The 16,991-nt window shown below is 39.5% G+C and overlaps 2 protein-coding genes across 2 annotated transcripts in view; one reads left to right on the top strand and one right to left on the bottom strand.

Moving 5' to 3' along the window:
- Positions 1-3,195: 3,195 nt before the first annotated feature.
- On the bottom strand, positions 3,196-4,895 carry hikeshi (heat shock protein nuclear import factor hikeshi). The gene has a single exon (XM_082516542.1). The coding sequence runs from the start codon at positions 4,606-4,608 to the stop codon at positions 4,012-4,014; it is 597 nt and encodes a 198-aa protein (XP_082372668.1). The 5' UTR covers positions 4,609-4,895; the 3' UTR covers positions 3,196-4,011.
- A 7,038-nt stretch (positions 4,896-11,933) lies between these two features.
- heatr5a (HEAT repeat containing 5a) overlaps positions 11,934-16,991 on the top strand; it is a 51,550-nt gene continuing 46,492 nt past the window's right edge. Inside the window, exon 1 of the mRNA XM_082516293.1 lies at positions 11,934-12,117. The gene's annotated coding sequence lies outside the window, so the exon portion shown is untranslated. The remainder of the gene's footprint in view (positions 12,118-16,991) is intronic.

Below are 16,991 nucleotides of genomic sequence, written 5' to 3'. Positions count from 1 at the left end.
ATTTTCATGTTGCTGACTTTTTACTGTCAGTTGCAATAACTCATACTGCGTTTTAGCCAGCTGGGTGGGTGCTATGATGTTACTGATAGTGAACTTTATTTTATTCATAAGGTTAGTTAGTAGAGTTGCCAACGGCTCCTTAAAAAAATGGAATGGTCCCTCATTCAGAGAAAATATTACACGTTTCGTATTGAGCTGAGAAGAGACGCAGTTTGTCCCGAACTTTAGCTAGAATGGAAAAAAGACACAAAGCTGGATTTATTCTGTCTTTATGCTGCACAGCTGCCTCTTCTTCTCTCATTCTCTCCCCTGCCTCTCCTGTTGCTACTTCAATCATGAAACTGATCAATGATCAGCTGATCGGCTTTTCTCTCTTGTTTATTTATCGCCCACTTTGCACCAGAAAGAGGAAACCAGCGGATGTCGCGCTAAACAACAGCAGCACGTTTAAGCTTGATCAGCTGTTGTTAGAATTTATTTAATATTAATTTCTAGTATCAGCTGTTGTTTGCTGGAGCCACAGCTGTAAAGCTGCTGGTCATGATATCGGTTTGGATATGTGGTGAGAGGGAAACATGAAGATGATACCAGGAGATGTCCTTACTGAACCATCAGAGCTGAACAGGTGATGGAGAAACAGGTTTACCTTTTAGGTCACATGAATGAGTTGAAGGGAAGTTATGAACTGTTTCTGAGAGACAAATAACACCAGGATCCTTTTTTATGTAGCTGACAGCTGGTAACTGTGCAGGGGCGGGTCTAGGAAAGTTTTGCCAGGGGGGCATGTAGGGCATTAACAGGGAAAGGCACAAAGAAATACTTTTCTTTCTTATTCTCGTTTAAAATACCTAGCTTTTATTAAATAATTATCTAAATCTTACAACCAAAGTTTTTATCTGACGTAAAATGTATAGAAATCATACATATACCAACAAGACTATACATCACTGTCACAACAGGGTTTGTTTTCAGTCAAAGTCTTTATGGCTTTAATACCTGGTGGGTCGGTCTGTAGTGAAAATGCCCAATTTTTTTGTCCCAGTCCAGCCCTGCAGGTTAATACTGGCAGTGTCACCATGCCAGCTGACTGTATTTCATCATCAGCCAGTGTTGTTCTTTATCAATATTACCAAAGTTTACCATAAGGCAGCATAGAAAGTATTTACTTGCTTTCAGGTTTTATTCAAATGTTAGTCTTTTCATTTGTTTCCCCACTTTTTTCCTGTTTCAAAATCAAACACCAGTTTGTGAGAAGATTATCTTCTTTTTTTAATAAGCAGATAAAGTTTTACATTGGAATTGGCTAATTTGTCAATTGTATGTTAAAAATGTTCGTATTTTAATATTCAAAAATGTTTTTGCCCAAAACATATGTGCACTATATGTCAGTAAAAATACTATGTAAATATTGATGTCCTTGACTGCTGAGTAAACACTGACAAAGCACTGATTGTATCTCTTGTACTTTATCAACGCAGTATCTAAAAACTTTGCACCGTAGTGGTTAAAATCTCATTCTAATAAGAGTTAAAAGTGCATTTGGTTATTAGGTTTATAGGATTATTGAATTATGGTTAAGGGTTGGTAGAATTTTTTTTTTAAACATTATCTGCCAATTAAATCTGCCACCCTTCTCCAAATCTGTGCCCCTACCTGGCCCCCCCAACAAAAATTTTCTAGACACGCCACTGGTGTGTAAAAGCAGCAGGATATATATTTTAGTTCTGCTGAGCCAAATAAGACAGGTCAGGGTGAAGAAGTGACAGCCAAAGAAAAGCTTACCACAAAACGGAAAAGTTATGACAAATCAGACTATAAGGCAAAAAGAAAGTGCAGCTTTATGGTTTCATGGACAAAATAATTTCTGTGGCTGCAATATGACAAGCTAAATAACCAGGGCTGCACATAAGTGGTCCGCAGGTGCGCACTCGCTGTCAAAATAAAAAACGCGCACAAGATAAGAAGTTGCAACGCGTGTTTGCGTACATAGGATTTTCTGGAGAAGGACAGACATTTGTTTAGAACTCTTAAAGATGTTGAAGAAGCTCCTTTAAGCAATTACTTTGGTGTTCCTCCACCTCCAAAGAAATGTCAGAAGGAGTCCAAACCACAAAAGAAGCACGTATTATCGCAAAAGTGGTTGCAGGAGGTGAGCTGGCTTCAAACAAATGATGAACGCACAGAGATGTGGTTCAGAATGTGCCGTGAAAATCCCACTCTAGCGGACAAAAACAGTGCTTTTTATATGGACGCAAACGCGTGTTGCAACTTCTTATCTTTTATTTTGACAGCGAATGCACACATACGGACCACTTATGTGCACCCGTGTAAATAACATAATGTTCTGCCGGGTGTGTCGTTGGTTTTGCCTCGATTTCCGAGTCGACAAGCGCCTTTGTTATTGGGACCAGTCATTTTAAGAAAGGTCCCCGTTAGAACCCATAAGAAATGCATTATTGCTCAGTCTGCACTATCTTTCCCAGAACAAACACCAATTGCAAATAACATACTAAAAATAAACCTGAAAAATCTGCTTAGAACAGCGTACTATGTTGCAAAGAGTGAACTACCACAGGCACAATTTAGCAGTCTTTGCAAACTTCAAAAACCCGTGACTTCAGTGGAAAATTCAAATTCAGGATCTGACACAGACCAATTCATGTTCTACAGTTCTTACAAGTTCATAGAAATTTCTGTTTAATTAGAACCAAGTATTTGAGTTGATGATTGAAATTTTTATACAATGTTGTAATTTGTGTTTCAACAATTTTTTGATTAATGTTTTGTTTCTGTTACAATATTATACTTTAATGTATAATGTTGTAACAGAAACAAAACAGGAAACAAAACATCAATCAAAAAATTGCGCTCTTTTTTATTCGGGCTACTTAAATTTATTTTGGGCTACCAAAAACTGAAGAGTCCCTGCCCGAAGGGCTACCAGGGACTTTGAAATTTTGCGAGCCCTGCATTGGGTAATATGTCACACTGAATACACATTGAACACAACCGCATGAAAGATGAAGAAAAACAATTCACTTAGATATGAAACAATGCAGTAGCCCCACCTACTGGCAATTGTTCCAACTGTTTTTTAGAATAGAAAACCATAAAAGTAACAATTTTCTATTTTATTTAGATTTCCAAAGGCTTGTCAGATTTGGCACATGATAAAAAGTGATGCAAAACTGCACAGCACTTGCAAAATGTATTTTATTCTAAATAAAATAAAAGAATCAAAAACTTATCTTCTTGTAAAATATCAAAATTCATTCTTCAAAAAAATGAAAAGAAAACAGTTTTGAGAATGGACTTTTTATAATGGAAAACATAGTTCTTTTGAAGAAATAAATATAATAAACTGGCAAAAATTAAAATGCACTATTTATTTAACATAACTTCAAACTGAAGCTTCAATGAAGCTTTGAGAGCACAGCACTGCAATCTTGTAACACAAGTACTAATAATTCAATCATAAACACACTCTCAAACCTCTTGAATCTGCCCCATTTTAGTTTTTATACAGTTTATGATAATTAAATATCAGCATGTATGTTAATTAATTAGTTTTGTTCTTGCACTTGTGTATCTCTTTGGATCATACTGACTTGTTTTTTGTTTTGCTTTTCCCTCTGATTTTTATGCCCATTACAAAAATCCAAATGTTTCCTTATTTCATTTTTCTGATCATGTCTTCCAAAGACATGGTCTTGACCATACTGAAGAAATGCCCTATGCCCTAACAAAACAACTAAAAGCTCTCATGGGAGGAAAACTATTAAGCAAGACTAAGACATTGAAAACCAACTGAATGGATTCAATTTAATTGTGTTTTCCTTTTAAATTCAAGTGCTTTATTGTTCAGACCGATAAAAGATGGGATGGAGTCATTGTGAGCAGCAGTTTTTCTGTAGGTGAAGAGGCATTGTGACAGAGATGAAGGTCGACACTGCTTTTGTTAGGCACCCTGGGAATTGTCTTAGCAGGTTTGCTCTTTGGTCTTTAATGCCTTCAGTTTTTCCAGAAATTCGGATTCTGCGCCATCCTCCTCTGAAAGTTTTCATACCACTTGAGGATGCAACTGGAAGGAATAAAAGTCTCTGTGGGGTTTGGCAGCATCTGGGCCTGCGACACAGCAAAGGAAGAGGCGAAGTTGTACAGACTGTCCAACATCTTTTGGGTGAACTGCAGGAAGGTGTCCACGGTGGACACGGCGGCGCTGGACACCGGGATCTGCTGAGCCAGCTGCTCCAGAGCCTCCACTGACACGCCGACCTGAGCAACGGAGGGAGACGCAGAAGAGGTCATAATACCGAAGGGGTGCGCCCCGCCCTCCCCAGCCTTCAGCCCAGAGATCTTGAAGATGGCACTTGGCTTATCGTTGGTGATGAAGCCGAGTAGCTGCCACACGGGACCGCCACTCGCCGGATCAGGGAAAGAGAAGTATACGGCACCGCCCATGCCGGCAGGGAATGGCACGGTACCTAGCATAAATACCACCACATGGTTCACATTCTCGTAGTCCGACAGGTTAAAGAGGAACTTGTCCGGGGCAAGTTGCACCGCGTCTGTCTGCACCAACCTCCCTGCGACCAAACAGCCGAACATCACTGCTGACAGTTAGTAAACAGCCTATAGCTTCGGCTTAGCCTGCACCAGGTTAGAGTCAGTACTGCAGCTCCCGCCGTCTAACAACCGGAGTTACTGAGACACTCAATTACACACAGAAAAGTGTTGGACAGCAAACATGAGCGTAGCTTCCCAAGGTTACCAGAAACTTCTTCTACAGTTATACTAGCCCTGCCCTCTTGTGGCGTCTTCTTCTTCTTCATGTGACGGTGGCAAACTCGACGCCTGGGCGCCACCGACTGGTTTGGAATAATTACTTCATTAGCCTAAACACTAAATACACCCAATAAAAGTGAATTTGTTCTTCTTCTTTTACAGGACGAAGCTAGGATCAAACATTTAGGGGTCAGAGGCGCCATACATGATGTCATGTGTACAGTGTGTGCAATTAATATTATTGGAATAAGCAGCTTGCAAACATTTTCAATTATTTTTCCTTTACAAACCCAAATTCAGCTGGGGCACATGCAAATGTTTCTTTCAAAAGCAATCAATTAGTTGGATGACCTATTGTAGTGTCTAAGAATGATTCAAAATGAATAATCGCAATCAGTATAATACACCAGTTTCAAACTGAGCACCTTAGTTATCAAACATGAGGCAAAGCCTCAATCATGTTGTCCACAATTTTCCAAAATAATTTAAATTTGTATTTGTATTTGCAGCAAAGCAGACAACAACATTTTTTCAGCCTCTCAACCATATAAATGAATAATAACTTTATTTGTATAGCACTTTCAAAGTTAAAAAATGCTACATAGTTTGAATAAAAGCCATGCATTGAAGATAACCGGCGTGTTCAACAATATGGATATATAAACAGACACATATGGTCAGACATGACAGCGACTCTGTTGCATTCTGACAGAAGTACACCGCTTGCTATAACTCTCGTGTGGCTCACCTGTCACCCTGCTAGACCCTTTCATGTATGCCTATTAAGTTACAGACCCCTAGGCACAAATGTTTGATGTGGTCTAGCCAACTTGTTTTGATGATCAGACAAATCATACACAATAGTTTGAAATAGAGAGAGTGTGCCTTGCTTTAAAAAAAAGGAATCATAACTGTATAATTTGTGTAAAATATCTAAAGTATCTTATATTGAATGGAAAACTAAACTGTCAGAGCTTTTCATGTTGTTTTGTGTGTTTGTTTTGTTTTTCACAATGAATATACTGTTTATATGGTTTTTATACACATTCATAAACATACACACTTGTTGTTGTCTTCTTCCAACAACTCCTGCAGCTCCTGAAAGTACCACAGTCATGCAAATTACTTTGCATGTCATCACAATGAATGTGTTTGTTTGTTTGTTTGTTTTCCTTTCATGCCTGTTTCACTTACTTTGGAAGTATCCACCAGTTAGCTGACTTTAAGAAATACCACTAGCCTTAGTAGTGTAGGAAAGAAAAGGGCAGGTAGACTACTGTATTCCACCAATTCAATTGTAATTATAAAAAAAACACATTTGTCTGTCTTTTGATAATATATGGTTTCAAGATCTCAGTATTTGAGAAAATACTATTGTGGTCTTTTTTTTTCACTTGCCTCTTGAATGGTCCCACAACTGTACATGGGCCCCTGAAACCGTTCTTCTCTAAGTTTCAGCCTAGTTTTGGGGACAACCAAAAGCAGCTGGTCAACTGATATAAGGGCCCGCGAGGGCATATAAGACTGAAGTACGAAAGGTAAGAAATGTATGGAGAACCAAGACTGTTTAGGGATTTATAAGCCAACATTAGGACTTTTAAATTAATTCTGTGATAAACAGGAAGCCAATGAAGAGAGGACATGAGAGAACTTCAGCTCAGCTCGGATGCATAGATTGCATAGGTCTTAACTAGATCACACAGGAAAAGCAGATAAGGCCATTTTAGTGCACAACATCAGGATTCTTTTTATTTCTTTTTTTTTTTCTGAAAAAATACTGATTTTACATATGTCCACAGTATTTTTAGAAACCAGAACTTTAGACTTTTTGTTGAATTTTCTCTATTATTATTGCTTATTTCTTTTTTCTATCTTTTTCTCTCATCTTTCTCCAGCAAATATTATATATTGATTCCACCAATTTTATTTTTATTGACTGAGTGCATACCAGCAGCACATGAGCTAAAGTGGATCAAGTACTCTCTGATTTAGTACTTGCCCAACCTGCTATGAGGCAGGTTGAGAGGCTAAGGAGAGAAACATTAGTGAAAGGTGATATGTGCTACCCTGCATCTTAACCAAAGTGCACCGGGAGATGCATATGCATATTCTGCATATTCTATGATCTTTTAGACAGAAGATACAAAAGCTAAATTGGCTTTATGAGCACTGCATGTATACTTATAAAGGTAGGCTAAAGCTTTCGTAGTTGTCTGTAAAGATTGTTGTACTATTCTTTTCTCTGCATATAACCAGAGGTGGTAGAAGTAGAAGTACCGCTACTACACTAAAAAAAAAGGGATTGGCCAGCTCTTGGATTTATGTAAGCATCTTGCTGGTATTTAACACAAGTGCCTCATGCTTTAAAATTAAGTGTAACTATATAGAAACTACATAATATGCAGAGCGGGTAGATTAAATTGTTCATATCATGTTCGAGTAAAGTAAGTCAATAAAATAGCAATGTTAAATCCTGCGACACCGCACGGGATTTCAGTCTCGCGCGCTTTTGATCGTGGTTTGAGGAAGGCATCCATCTCAGTCAAGTCGAGCAGCCGCCTCTACTTTTTTTGGTATACCAAAAAAAGTAAATGGGTGGTTGTTTCATTAAAAAAGTCTACCTTGTAATTTGAACACATAAATGTCTTGGTTCTATCTTGAATTAAATCACGTAGGATCTGTATGAAATTCAACAACTTAATTTGTTCTTGTAGAGATGACATTATACAATCTACTGTAGTGTTTAGTTGCTGGACTCATGAAATTAACAAGATCACATGAGATTTCAAACTGCAGAAAAATCACTGGAGTTATAAGAGGCAGACAACTACACACACACCACGTGTATGTTATTGCTTTTTATTATGGGGTAACCTGTCAAGGACAAAAATGTAAAGAAAATTCTGCATCAAGACTTGAAATCTTTAACCTTTAACGTTAACTAGTAATGACTTCATGAACTTCTTCACAAATAAAATTTTTATCATTAGAGAAAAAATTACCAGTAATCATCCCACAGATGTAATATTATCTACAGCTACTCTTAGTACCATTGATGTTAAGTTAGACTCTTTTTCTCCAATTGATCTTTCTGAGTTAACTTCAATAATTACTTCCTCCAAACCATCAACGTGTCTTTTAGACCCCATTCCTACAAAACTGCTCAAAGAAGTCCTGCCATTAATTAATTCTTCGATCTTAAATATGATCAACCTATCTCTAATAATCGGCTATGTACCACAGGCCTTCAAGCTGGCTGTAGTTAAACCTTTACTCAAAAAGCCATCTCTAGACCCAGCAGTCTTAGCTAATTATAGGCCAATCTCCAACCTTCCTTTCATATCAAAAATCCTTGAAAGAGTAGTTGTCAAACAGCTAACAGATCATCTGCAGAGGAATGGTTTATTTGAAGAGTTTCAGTCAGGTTTCAGAGCTTATCACAGCACAGAAACAGCTTTAGTGAAGGTTACAAATGATCTTCTTATGGCCTCTGACAGTGGACTCATCTCTGTGCTTGTCCTGCTAGACCTTAGTGCAGCATTCGATACTGTCGACCATAATATCCTATTAGAGCGATTAGAACATGCTGTAGGTATTACAGGTACTGCACTGCAGTGGTTTGTATCATATCTATCTAATAGACTCCAATTTGTGCATGTAAATGGGAAGTCCTCTTCACACACTGAGGTTAATTATGGAGTTCCACAAGGTTCAGTGCTAGGACCAATTCTGTTTACATTATACATGCTTCCCTTAGGCAGCATCATTAGAAGACATAGCATACATTTTCACTGCTATGCTGATGACACCCAGCTCTATCTATCCATGAAGCCAGATAACACACACCAATTAGTTAAACTGCAGGAATGTCTTAAAGACATAAAGACCTGGATGGCCGCTAACTTTCTGCTTCTTAATTCAGATCAAACTGGGGTTATTGTACTCGGCCCTGACAAGCTTAGAAATATGATATCTAACCAGATTCTTACTCTGGATGGCATTACCTTGGCCTCCAGTAACGCTGTGAGGAACCTTGGAGTCATTTTTGACCAGGACATGTCCTTCAACGCACATATTAAACAAATATGTAAGACTGCGTTCTTCCATTTGTGCAACATCTCTAAAATTAGAAATATCCTGTCTCAGAGTGACGCTGAAAAACTAGTTCATGCATTTATTACTTCCAGGCTGGACTACTGTAATTCATTATTATCAGGATGTCCAAAAAACTCACTGAAAAGCCTTCAGCTAATCCAAAATGCTGCAGCAAGAGTCCTGACAGGGACTAGAAAGAGAGAGCATATTTCTCCTGTTTTGGCTTCCCTTCATTGGCTTCCTGTTAAATCCAGAATTGAATTCAAAATCCTGCTCCTCACATACAAGGTCTTAAATAATCAGGCCCCATCTTATCTTAATGACCTTGTAGTACCATATCACCCTATTAGAGCACTTCGCTCTCGCTCTGCAGGCCTACTTGTTGTTCCTAGAGTATTTAAAAGTAGAATGGGAGGGAGAGCCTTCCGTTTTCAGGCCCCTCTTCTGTGGAACCAGCTTCCAGTTTGGATTCGGGAGACAGACACTATCTCTACTTTCAAGATTAGGCTTAAAACTTTCCTTTTTGCTAAAGCGTATAGTTAGGGCTGGAGCAGGTGACCCTGAATCCTCCCTTAGTTATGCTGCAATAGACATAGGCTGCCGGGGGATTCCCATGATGCATTGAGTTTTTCCTTTCCAGTCACCTTTCTCGCTCACTATGTATTAACAGACCTCTCTGCATTGAATCATATCTGTTATTAATCTCTGTCTCTCTTCCACAGCATGTCTTTTATCCTGTCTTCCTTCTCTCACCCCAACCGGTCGCAGCAGATGGCCGCCCCTCCCTGAGCCTGGTTCTGCCGGAGGTTTCTTCCTGTTAAAAGGGAGTTTTTCCTTCCCACTGTCGCCAAAGTGCTTGCTCATAGGGGGTCATATGATTGTTGGGTTTTTCTCTGTATCTATGAAGCGCCTTGAGGCGACTTTTGTTGTGATTTGGCGCTATATAAATAAAATTGAATTGAATTGAATTGAATTGAAATCATAGCTTTCCTATTTTTGATGGTTAGTGCTGTTGCCTCACAGTAAGAAGGTCCTGGGGTTCAAATCCACAATCTGCTGCAAATGGTTGTTTGTGTCTATGTGATAGACTGGTGAGCTGTCCAGGGTGTACCCTGGCTTCAATGTCCACTATTGAATCAAATAAATCCAACATGGCTGAGGCTGGAATAAAATGTATCCATCAAATGGTACTCTTTATTAAGGAAAGGATGAATTTACTCACAAAAGACCCCACCCCCTCTAATTGGTCCAATTGGTGCACAGTATTTTGAGAAACCAGAACTTCAGACTTTAAAAAAAAAAAAAAGTTCTGGCATGGTCTCTTTTATATGATACCTGATTCAGGTGAGCATCTGAATAGCCTAAGTCAGGGGTTATCAAACCAAAGGAGAAAATAAACATCCACATAAGCAAAGCTCAAACTGCAATAAAGCGCATGGAAGACGTTTTTTATATTTGGACCAAGTCCTATAAATAATTCAATAACATATATACTTCAATCACTTATATATAAATTAGGAACACCATAACCAAAGCTCCCTAACCTGGCACACTAGTTTACTCGCGGCGCTCATAAACTTTGAGCTCCTTTTATTCTTTTGCTCCATATACAGCGAAGGACGCAACCAGGAAAAGGTGAATACTGCTAACACTCTTCTCTTAAATACATGTACAAAGAGTTTAGATTTACAAAACAAATAATAAATTTTGAACAGCTCTAACTCAGGTTCTTTTTCCTCACACACGTAGGATGGCCAGTCCTCCTCATCTTCCTCAAACAGTCACTTAAATACTATATCAAACCTGATAAACCTAATAAAGAATCACTAACCCACAAATGTAATTCTGTTTTATGTAGTTTTTAAAAATACCAATCCCTCAAATGAATAAAAATACAGGTAAGTGAAATGGATCTGCTATACAGATGTTTTTGCTGTTGTAGTAGAATTGTCTTGGTTATTCCAGCAATAGGTGTGTGCTACACAAACCTATCACTATTATAGTGAATGATCTGCTGTCATGTTCCTCCAGTCCTCTCCAGTGCTCCGTTTGTTTGTGTTTCTCTCTCTTCTCCTCACTCCTCTCTGTAAGGGCGCCACTCCATTCCGGGTCCCCGCCCTTGGCCAACACACCTGGTTGCAATCGTTTGAGTCTTGCCTGATTGATTGTAACAACAACCTTAATGAAAGTATATGAATCTAGATAATGAATCAAGATAATGTTAAAACACATATGAAACAATGAAGCCTTCATTCAGTTTAATTTAACCAGCCCATAGTTATCCTTCTTGTAAACTTAGGCTGCTGAACAGGGTTCTGCTTGAGATCATTTCCTCTTCAAATGGAATTCGTCCTCCCCACTGTCACCAAGAGCTTGTTTATAGTGTTTTGTTGAATAAATAGAATTCTCTCTCTGATATTATAAGGTCATTACTTGTATTATAAAGCATGAGATGACCGTTAATGTCAAATTTAGGTCACATTTAATTATACATTTAATTGTAACTGTTAAAGGTCCGAGGCATTCGGATAGTTGGTAGTCTGTGCCTCATTTTAGTAACATTTACCAGTATTTAAAATTAACAGCCAGGAAGGCTGCTTCCCCACAGTTTGGCAATGGAAATCTAAAACGGTGAGTTAGAATACAGAGTGAGTTTCAGAAACATAAGAAGGTATGAAGGTAAGAAGGTTCAAACTGATTTTGGATTTTATATAAAGGTAAGAGTATTTTCAAATCCCTACTGTAGGATATTGTACAGGATATTGTGGCTCTGCCAAAAATGGACTGATGCGTGTGTGGTTTTTTGTTTTGTTTTGTTTGTTTTGTTTTTTGCTGAGAGAAGTTCGGGAGACAATTTAGCAGTTTACACTATTTTGTAATCAGGCAGTTAAAGATTCGTTAAAGACACAGGTGTCAATGTCAGGCAGTCTGCACACAGAGAAGTGAAGTACAGTTCAAAATTCAAAATATATATTAGACACATGAAAACAGGAAATAATTGTGACTGGCTATTGATGGGGAGATGCCGTGGTTATATTTTAATTTGAAAAAACAAAAGCCGGAAGAGTAACAGGATATTTCCGTTCCTTTGAGTTGTCGCCGACTCAGGTCTGCGGCAGACGGAGCAGCGGTGAGAATGCAGAGATCTTGAACACAACTGAAGTAAATTTTTCCCTTTTGCTTTTGTGGACTGTCATTTTCTTATAAGGACTAACGTGTTGTAGCCGGAACGACCAGGTAAATGATCACCTTCATTTTTTTCCTCCAGTTTTTGTGCAAACTTTTGCCCATTCGCTAGCCAACCCAGGCTAGCAGCCTGTTACCTGTAAGCCTCTGCTTAATGTAGCTGTTAAAGCTAAATGACGACACTGTTTAATAGATGTTTAAGTGGAGAGAAAGAAATGTTTTTCGGCTCATATTGTTAGCTTACTTTGGTACATGTGGTTGACTTCAGTGGGATGTTGTCTTTGGAAATAGAGGAGAGAGTATGTGACTTTCAGGAGATTAAAAGTGTCAGATACTTCGTAATCCCTCTAAGAATCCTCACTGAAGCTGTTGGGTTTAATCAGTGAGTCTATCTTCATTTCGAATTCATGGTCCATGTAAACAGAAAGATCGCAGAATAGAATACAATAGAACAAGTTGGGGAGTTTTGCCAAACCAGACTGTGTTGCTACAGCTGCACATTAGAATTCTAACCAGAATACCTTTTAAACCTCTTCAACAAAAGGTTCCTTTAAACCTTTCCTGAAGTAGACAGTGATGGCAGCACCACTCCCTCAAAAGAGATTTGTAATTCCTTATTTATTATTTTAACACCTTACTCATTACAGTTTTCTCTATTACCGTAATTACCCTGGCAGTTTTGATATATTTAGGATTGGAAATGAAGTTCAGGCACCAAGGTTAAAGAGCAGCAGAACAGCAGCTGAAATTCATGGTTTTATTTCTTGCCTGGCACTCTTGGAGAAGTGTGATGTCTCTGTGGGGTGTGGTTGCAGGTGCAGTCAGTGCTGCTTGTCTCCTTTACTACTAAGATGTGGGGTGTATGTCATGTAAGATAGACTATCACTGTGTTCTGGTGTATTGGAAACCAAACGTCTTAGTTTTTGTGAATGAAACAATGAGCATGAAGCTGCTGACACCCAATTTATTTCTGAATGTTCGGCAGCTCAGTTCTGTCCTCATGATGTCCTGACAAATTCTGGTGTTAGAATTCCGAATAGTAGGTCCTGTCTATGTTTTCACTTTGATTCAGACTGGGGCTGCTCAGCAGGGACATGGTCTGCTCTTTTCTGTGGGACAGTAGTTATTTTTAGAGTCTTCCTGCACTTCAGTGAACACTGTGTGTGTTAACGAAGAAGACCAAGTTGTGCTGTTCAATAATTTATGAGCTGCTCTCTCTTCTTCTGCATCTTTCTCCTCCTTTTCCAGTTTAATCTACTCTGTTAGGGACAAAGGCTGAATAGCTTAGTCTAAAAAGCACTTAGTGGAGCTCAGAGGTGCTTTAGCAGTGGAGAGAGGCTTGAAATAAGATGTAACAAGATGCAGAAAAAAATAGGTATTGATAAAATATATTCCACATATGCACTACAGGCTCACAGTATGAGATACTTTTATGAGAACTTTTGATATTTGAGGGTGTGTGGACTGGAGCCAGATCTACACTCAACAAAAATATAAACGCAACACCTTTGTTACTGCTCCCATTCCCCATGGGATGGACGTAGAGACCTAAAATTCATTCCAGATACACAATATAACCATCCCTCCCAAACAGTGGTCACAAATCAGTCCAAATGTGTGGTAGTGGGCACATCTGCTATATTGAGATAATCCATCCCACCTCACAGGTGTGCCACATCAGGATGCTGATCTGACATCATGAGTAGTGCACAGGTGTACCTCAGACTGCCCACAACAAAAGGCCACCCTGGAATGTGCAGTTTTGTCTCACAGCAAAATGCCACAGATGCCACAAGCAATGAGGGAGCGTGCAATTAGCATGCTGACAGCAGGAATGTCAACCAGATCTGTCGCCCGTGCATTGAATGTTCATTTCTCAACCATAAGCCGTCTCCACAGGCGTTTCAGAGAATATGGCAGCACATCCAACCGGCCTCACAACCGCAGACCTCGTGTAACCACACCAGCCCAGGACCTCCACATCCAGCAGGTTCACCTCCAAGATTGTCTGAGACCAGCCACCCAGACAGCTGCTGGAACAATTGGTTTGCACAACCAAACAATTTCTGCACAAACTGTCAGAAACCATCTCAGGGACGCTCAACTGCATGCCCGTCGTCCTCATCGGGGTCTTGACCTGACTCCAGCTCGTCGCTGTAACAGACTTGTGTGGGCAAATGCTCACATTCGATGGCGTCTGGCACGTTGGAGAGGTGTGCGCTTCACGGATGAATCATGGTTCACATTGTTCAGGGCAGATGGCAGCTGAGAATGTCCCAGTTCTTGCATGGCCAGCATACTCACCGGACATGTCACCCATTGAGCATGTTCGGGATGTGCTTGACCGGCGTATACGACAGCGTGTACCAGTTCCCACGAATATCCAACAACCTCGCACAGCCATTGAAGTGGAGTGGACCAACATTCCACAGGCCACAATTGACAATCTGATAGACTCCATGCGACGATGTGTTGCACTGCATGAGGCAAATGGTGGTCACACCAGATACTGACCGGTTCTGGGTCCCCAGACCCCCAATAGCGCAAAAAACTGCACATTCCAGGGTGGCCTTTTGTTGTGGGCAGTCTGAGGTACACCTGTGCACTACTCATGATGTCAGATCAGCATCCTGATGTGGCACACCTGTGAGGTGGGATGGATTATCTCAATATAGCAGATGTGCCCACTACCACACATTTGGACTGATTTGTGACCACTGTTTGGGAGGGATGGTTATATTGTGTATCTGGAATGAATTTTAGGTCTCTACGTCCATCCCATGGGGAATGGGAGCAGTAACAAAGGTGTTGCGTTTATATTTTTGTTGAGTGTATATAGAGGCACTCAAAGAGGAGGTATCCATGTTGCTCTGATTTATTTTATTTTTGAAGATCCAGACTTGGGAACAGTGGGTTTATAGCAGTGTGACCATCTGTAAGTGTATTTAAAAATAGAAAAATCCTTCGGTAAACTGTCAGTGAAAACCGTAGTTCGGCTTAGGGCTGTGCGATATGACCAGAATCTCATATCCCGATATAAGAATTCTATCGTCCAGATAACGATATAAATGGTAAATGGTCTGTATTTGTATAGCGCTTTACATATCACAAAAATGTAACATTTTCTGTAAATTCTGTGACTCTCGGGCAGCTTGAGTTGCATGAAGTGTTTCCAGCTGGGCATCGTGTACCTGGAGTCGAGTGTTTTAACCGATGCATGAAACGATACATTTTTAGACATAAGTTATAACTAGGGGTGGGTTTTTATAATCGATTCATCGATTAAAATCGATTCTGGCTTGGATAACGTAAAATCGATTCATTAAAATCCTGAATCAATTTTTTAATATAAATTTATTTTGTCCGAAATGCCAGAATCTCTGGTGACATCTCACAAAATTTCAAGAACCACCAAACAGTAAATGAGAGCAGGTACAGGGATTCTTTACATAGACTTAAACACAGGGCGTGACCCGCGGATCAGAATCAGTTAGATGTCGCCTTTCTCACAGTCGGGGCTGAAAGTGAAAGCCGACAGCTCGCTGATCCGGGTCCGCGCTTTGTGTTCACGCCCTTTATGCGCTGATTCTAAGGCTGTTAGTTTGATCTCTCTCCAAACAATATTGACCGAACCAGCAGCAAAAGAAGATCCAAACGCTTCACATAAACATCGTCATGAATTCACTCTTTTACTGTTTTGCTTCCATTGCGATGCGCAGCTCTCTCTCTCTCCCTCTCTCCCTCTCCCTCTCTCTTTCTCTCTCTCTCTCGAACAGTTTTGCTTTCTTCATTATTCGCTTGCTTGTTACGCACAAGTTTACTGTTGCTTACAGCGCTGTCGGCCGCTGTTTTTTTCCCTTTTACATTCTTCCGAAAAGAAAACCTCATTTCTGCTGTTCAATACTGAACAAATTTAAACTTTTTAAAATTATTCAAAATGCAAAATGCTTAGCCGTGTCTCTAATAAAACCGCTGTAACGTCAGAGGTAATGTTCATTAATTAATGGTTTTCTTTCGTTTTTGATGTACTGCAGAATATTTTTTATAAAATCCCAGGCCAGGAAAATCACCTACATGTTTTTCTGTGTTTTATCTTCAGCTACTTTGACACAAAGGCATCTGCTGTGATGCTCACAGCTTGGATAAAGTCTTGCGAGTGTCAGCTTCCTTTTTATAGATACAAAAATATGTAAATGTACTGATCTGAATTATATTTCTGACTGTCAAAATTTCCCAGATTTAAATTGAATCGAATCGAATCGAATTAAATCGAATCGTGGATCGAATCGATTCGGGACCTTGTGAATCGGAATTGAATCGATTCTAGAAATCAGTGACGATACCCAGCCCTAGTTATAACGGCCGCCGTTTTCTTTGTGAGTATTTATTACACGGCGTGCTGCGGGGAAAAGCCTGTTCTAACGTTTGAGTCTAAGGTTTTGTTTTGTTTTTTAGCACCTGGTGTCTTTTTTTTTTTTTTTTTTTTTACTTCTCATCCGTAAATAATCTGCTCTTTCACGTGATTCAGTTTATTTTGAAAAGTCTCAACGGGATCTTGAGCTTTATTGTGAAAGGTTTATGTGGAACATAAACAAGCAGACACGCGATGGTGTTACCGTAGTTGTTGCTAACCACAACGCATAAAAACAGGCGCTTGTCCGTCCTTAGTGTGGCTATATTAAATATAAGAGAAAGAGAGAACTTTAAGAAATTGATATAGCCACTACAGTGACCATCAAAACGGTGAAAAAATATTGCCGTAAACAGTTTATTTTGCGACACACAATCTGATATCGTCGTGTTGGTGTTGTTCCCAGATCGTCATACTAAAACATTTTGTTCCAGGATCAACATTGCAAGTGACCAATCAGAATGTTGTGACGTCATACTTTTGCGACTTCGGGAAAAACCGCCGTAAAACAAAA

The sequence above is a fragment of the Aulonocara stuartgranti genome, assembly GCF_965226115.1.
Source record: "Aulonocara stuartgranti genome assembly, chromosome: 19".
Taxonomy (NCBI): Eukaryota; Metazoa; Chordata; class Actinopteri; order Cichliformes; family Cichlidae; genus Aulonocara; species Aulonocara stuartgranti.
The sequence above is the reverse complement of the archived record's forward strand: the minus strand, read 5'-3'. Positions and strand labels throughout refer to the sequence as shown.

Coding starts and splice junctions, on each gene's coding strand:
- hikeshi (XM_082516542.1), bottom strand. CDS start 4,608: ATGTTCGGCTGTTTGGTCGCAGGGAGGTTGGTGCAGACAGACGCGGTG.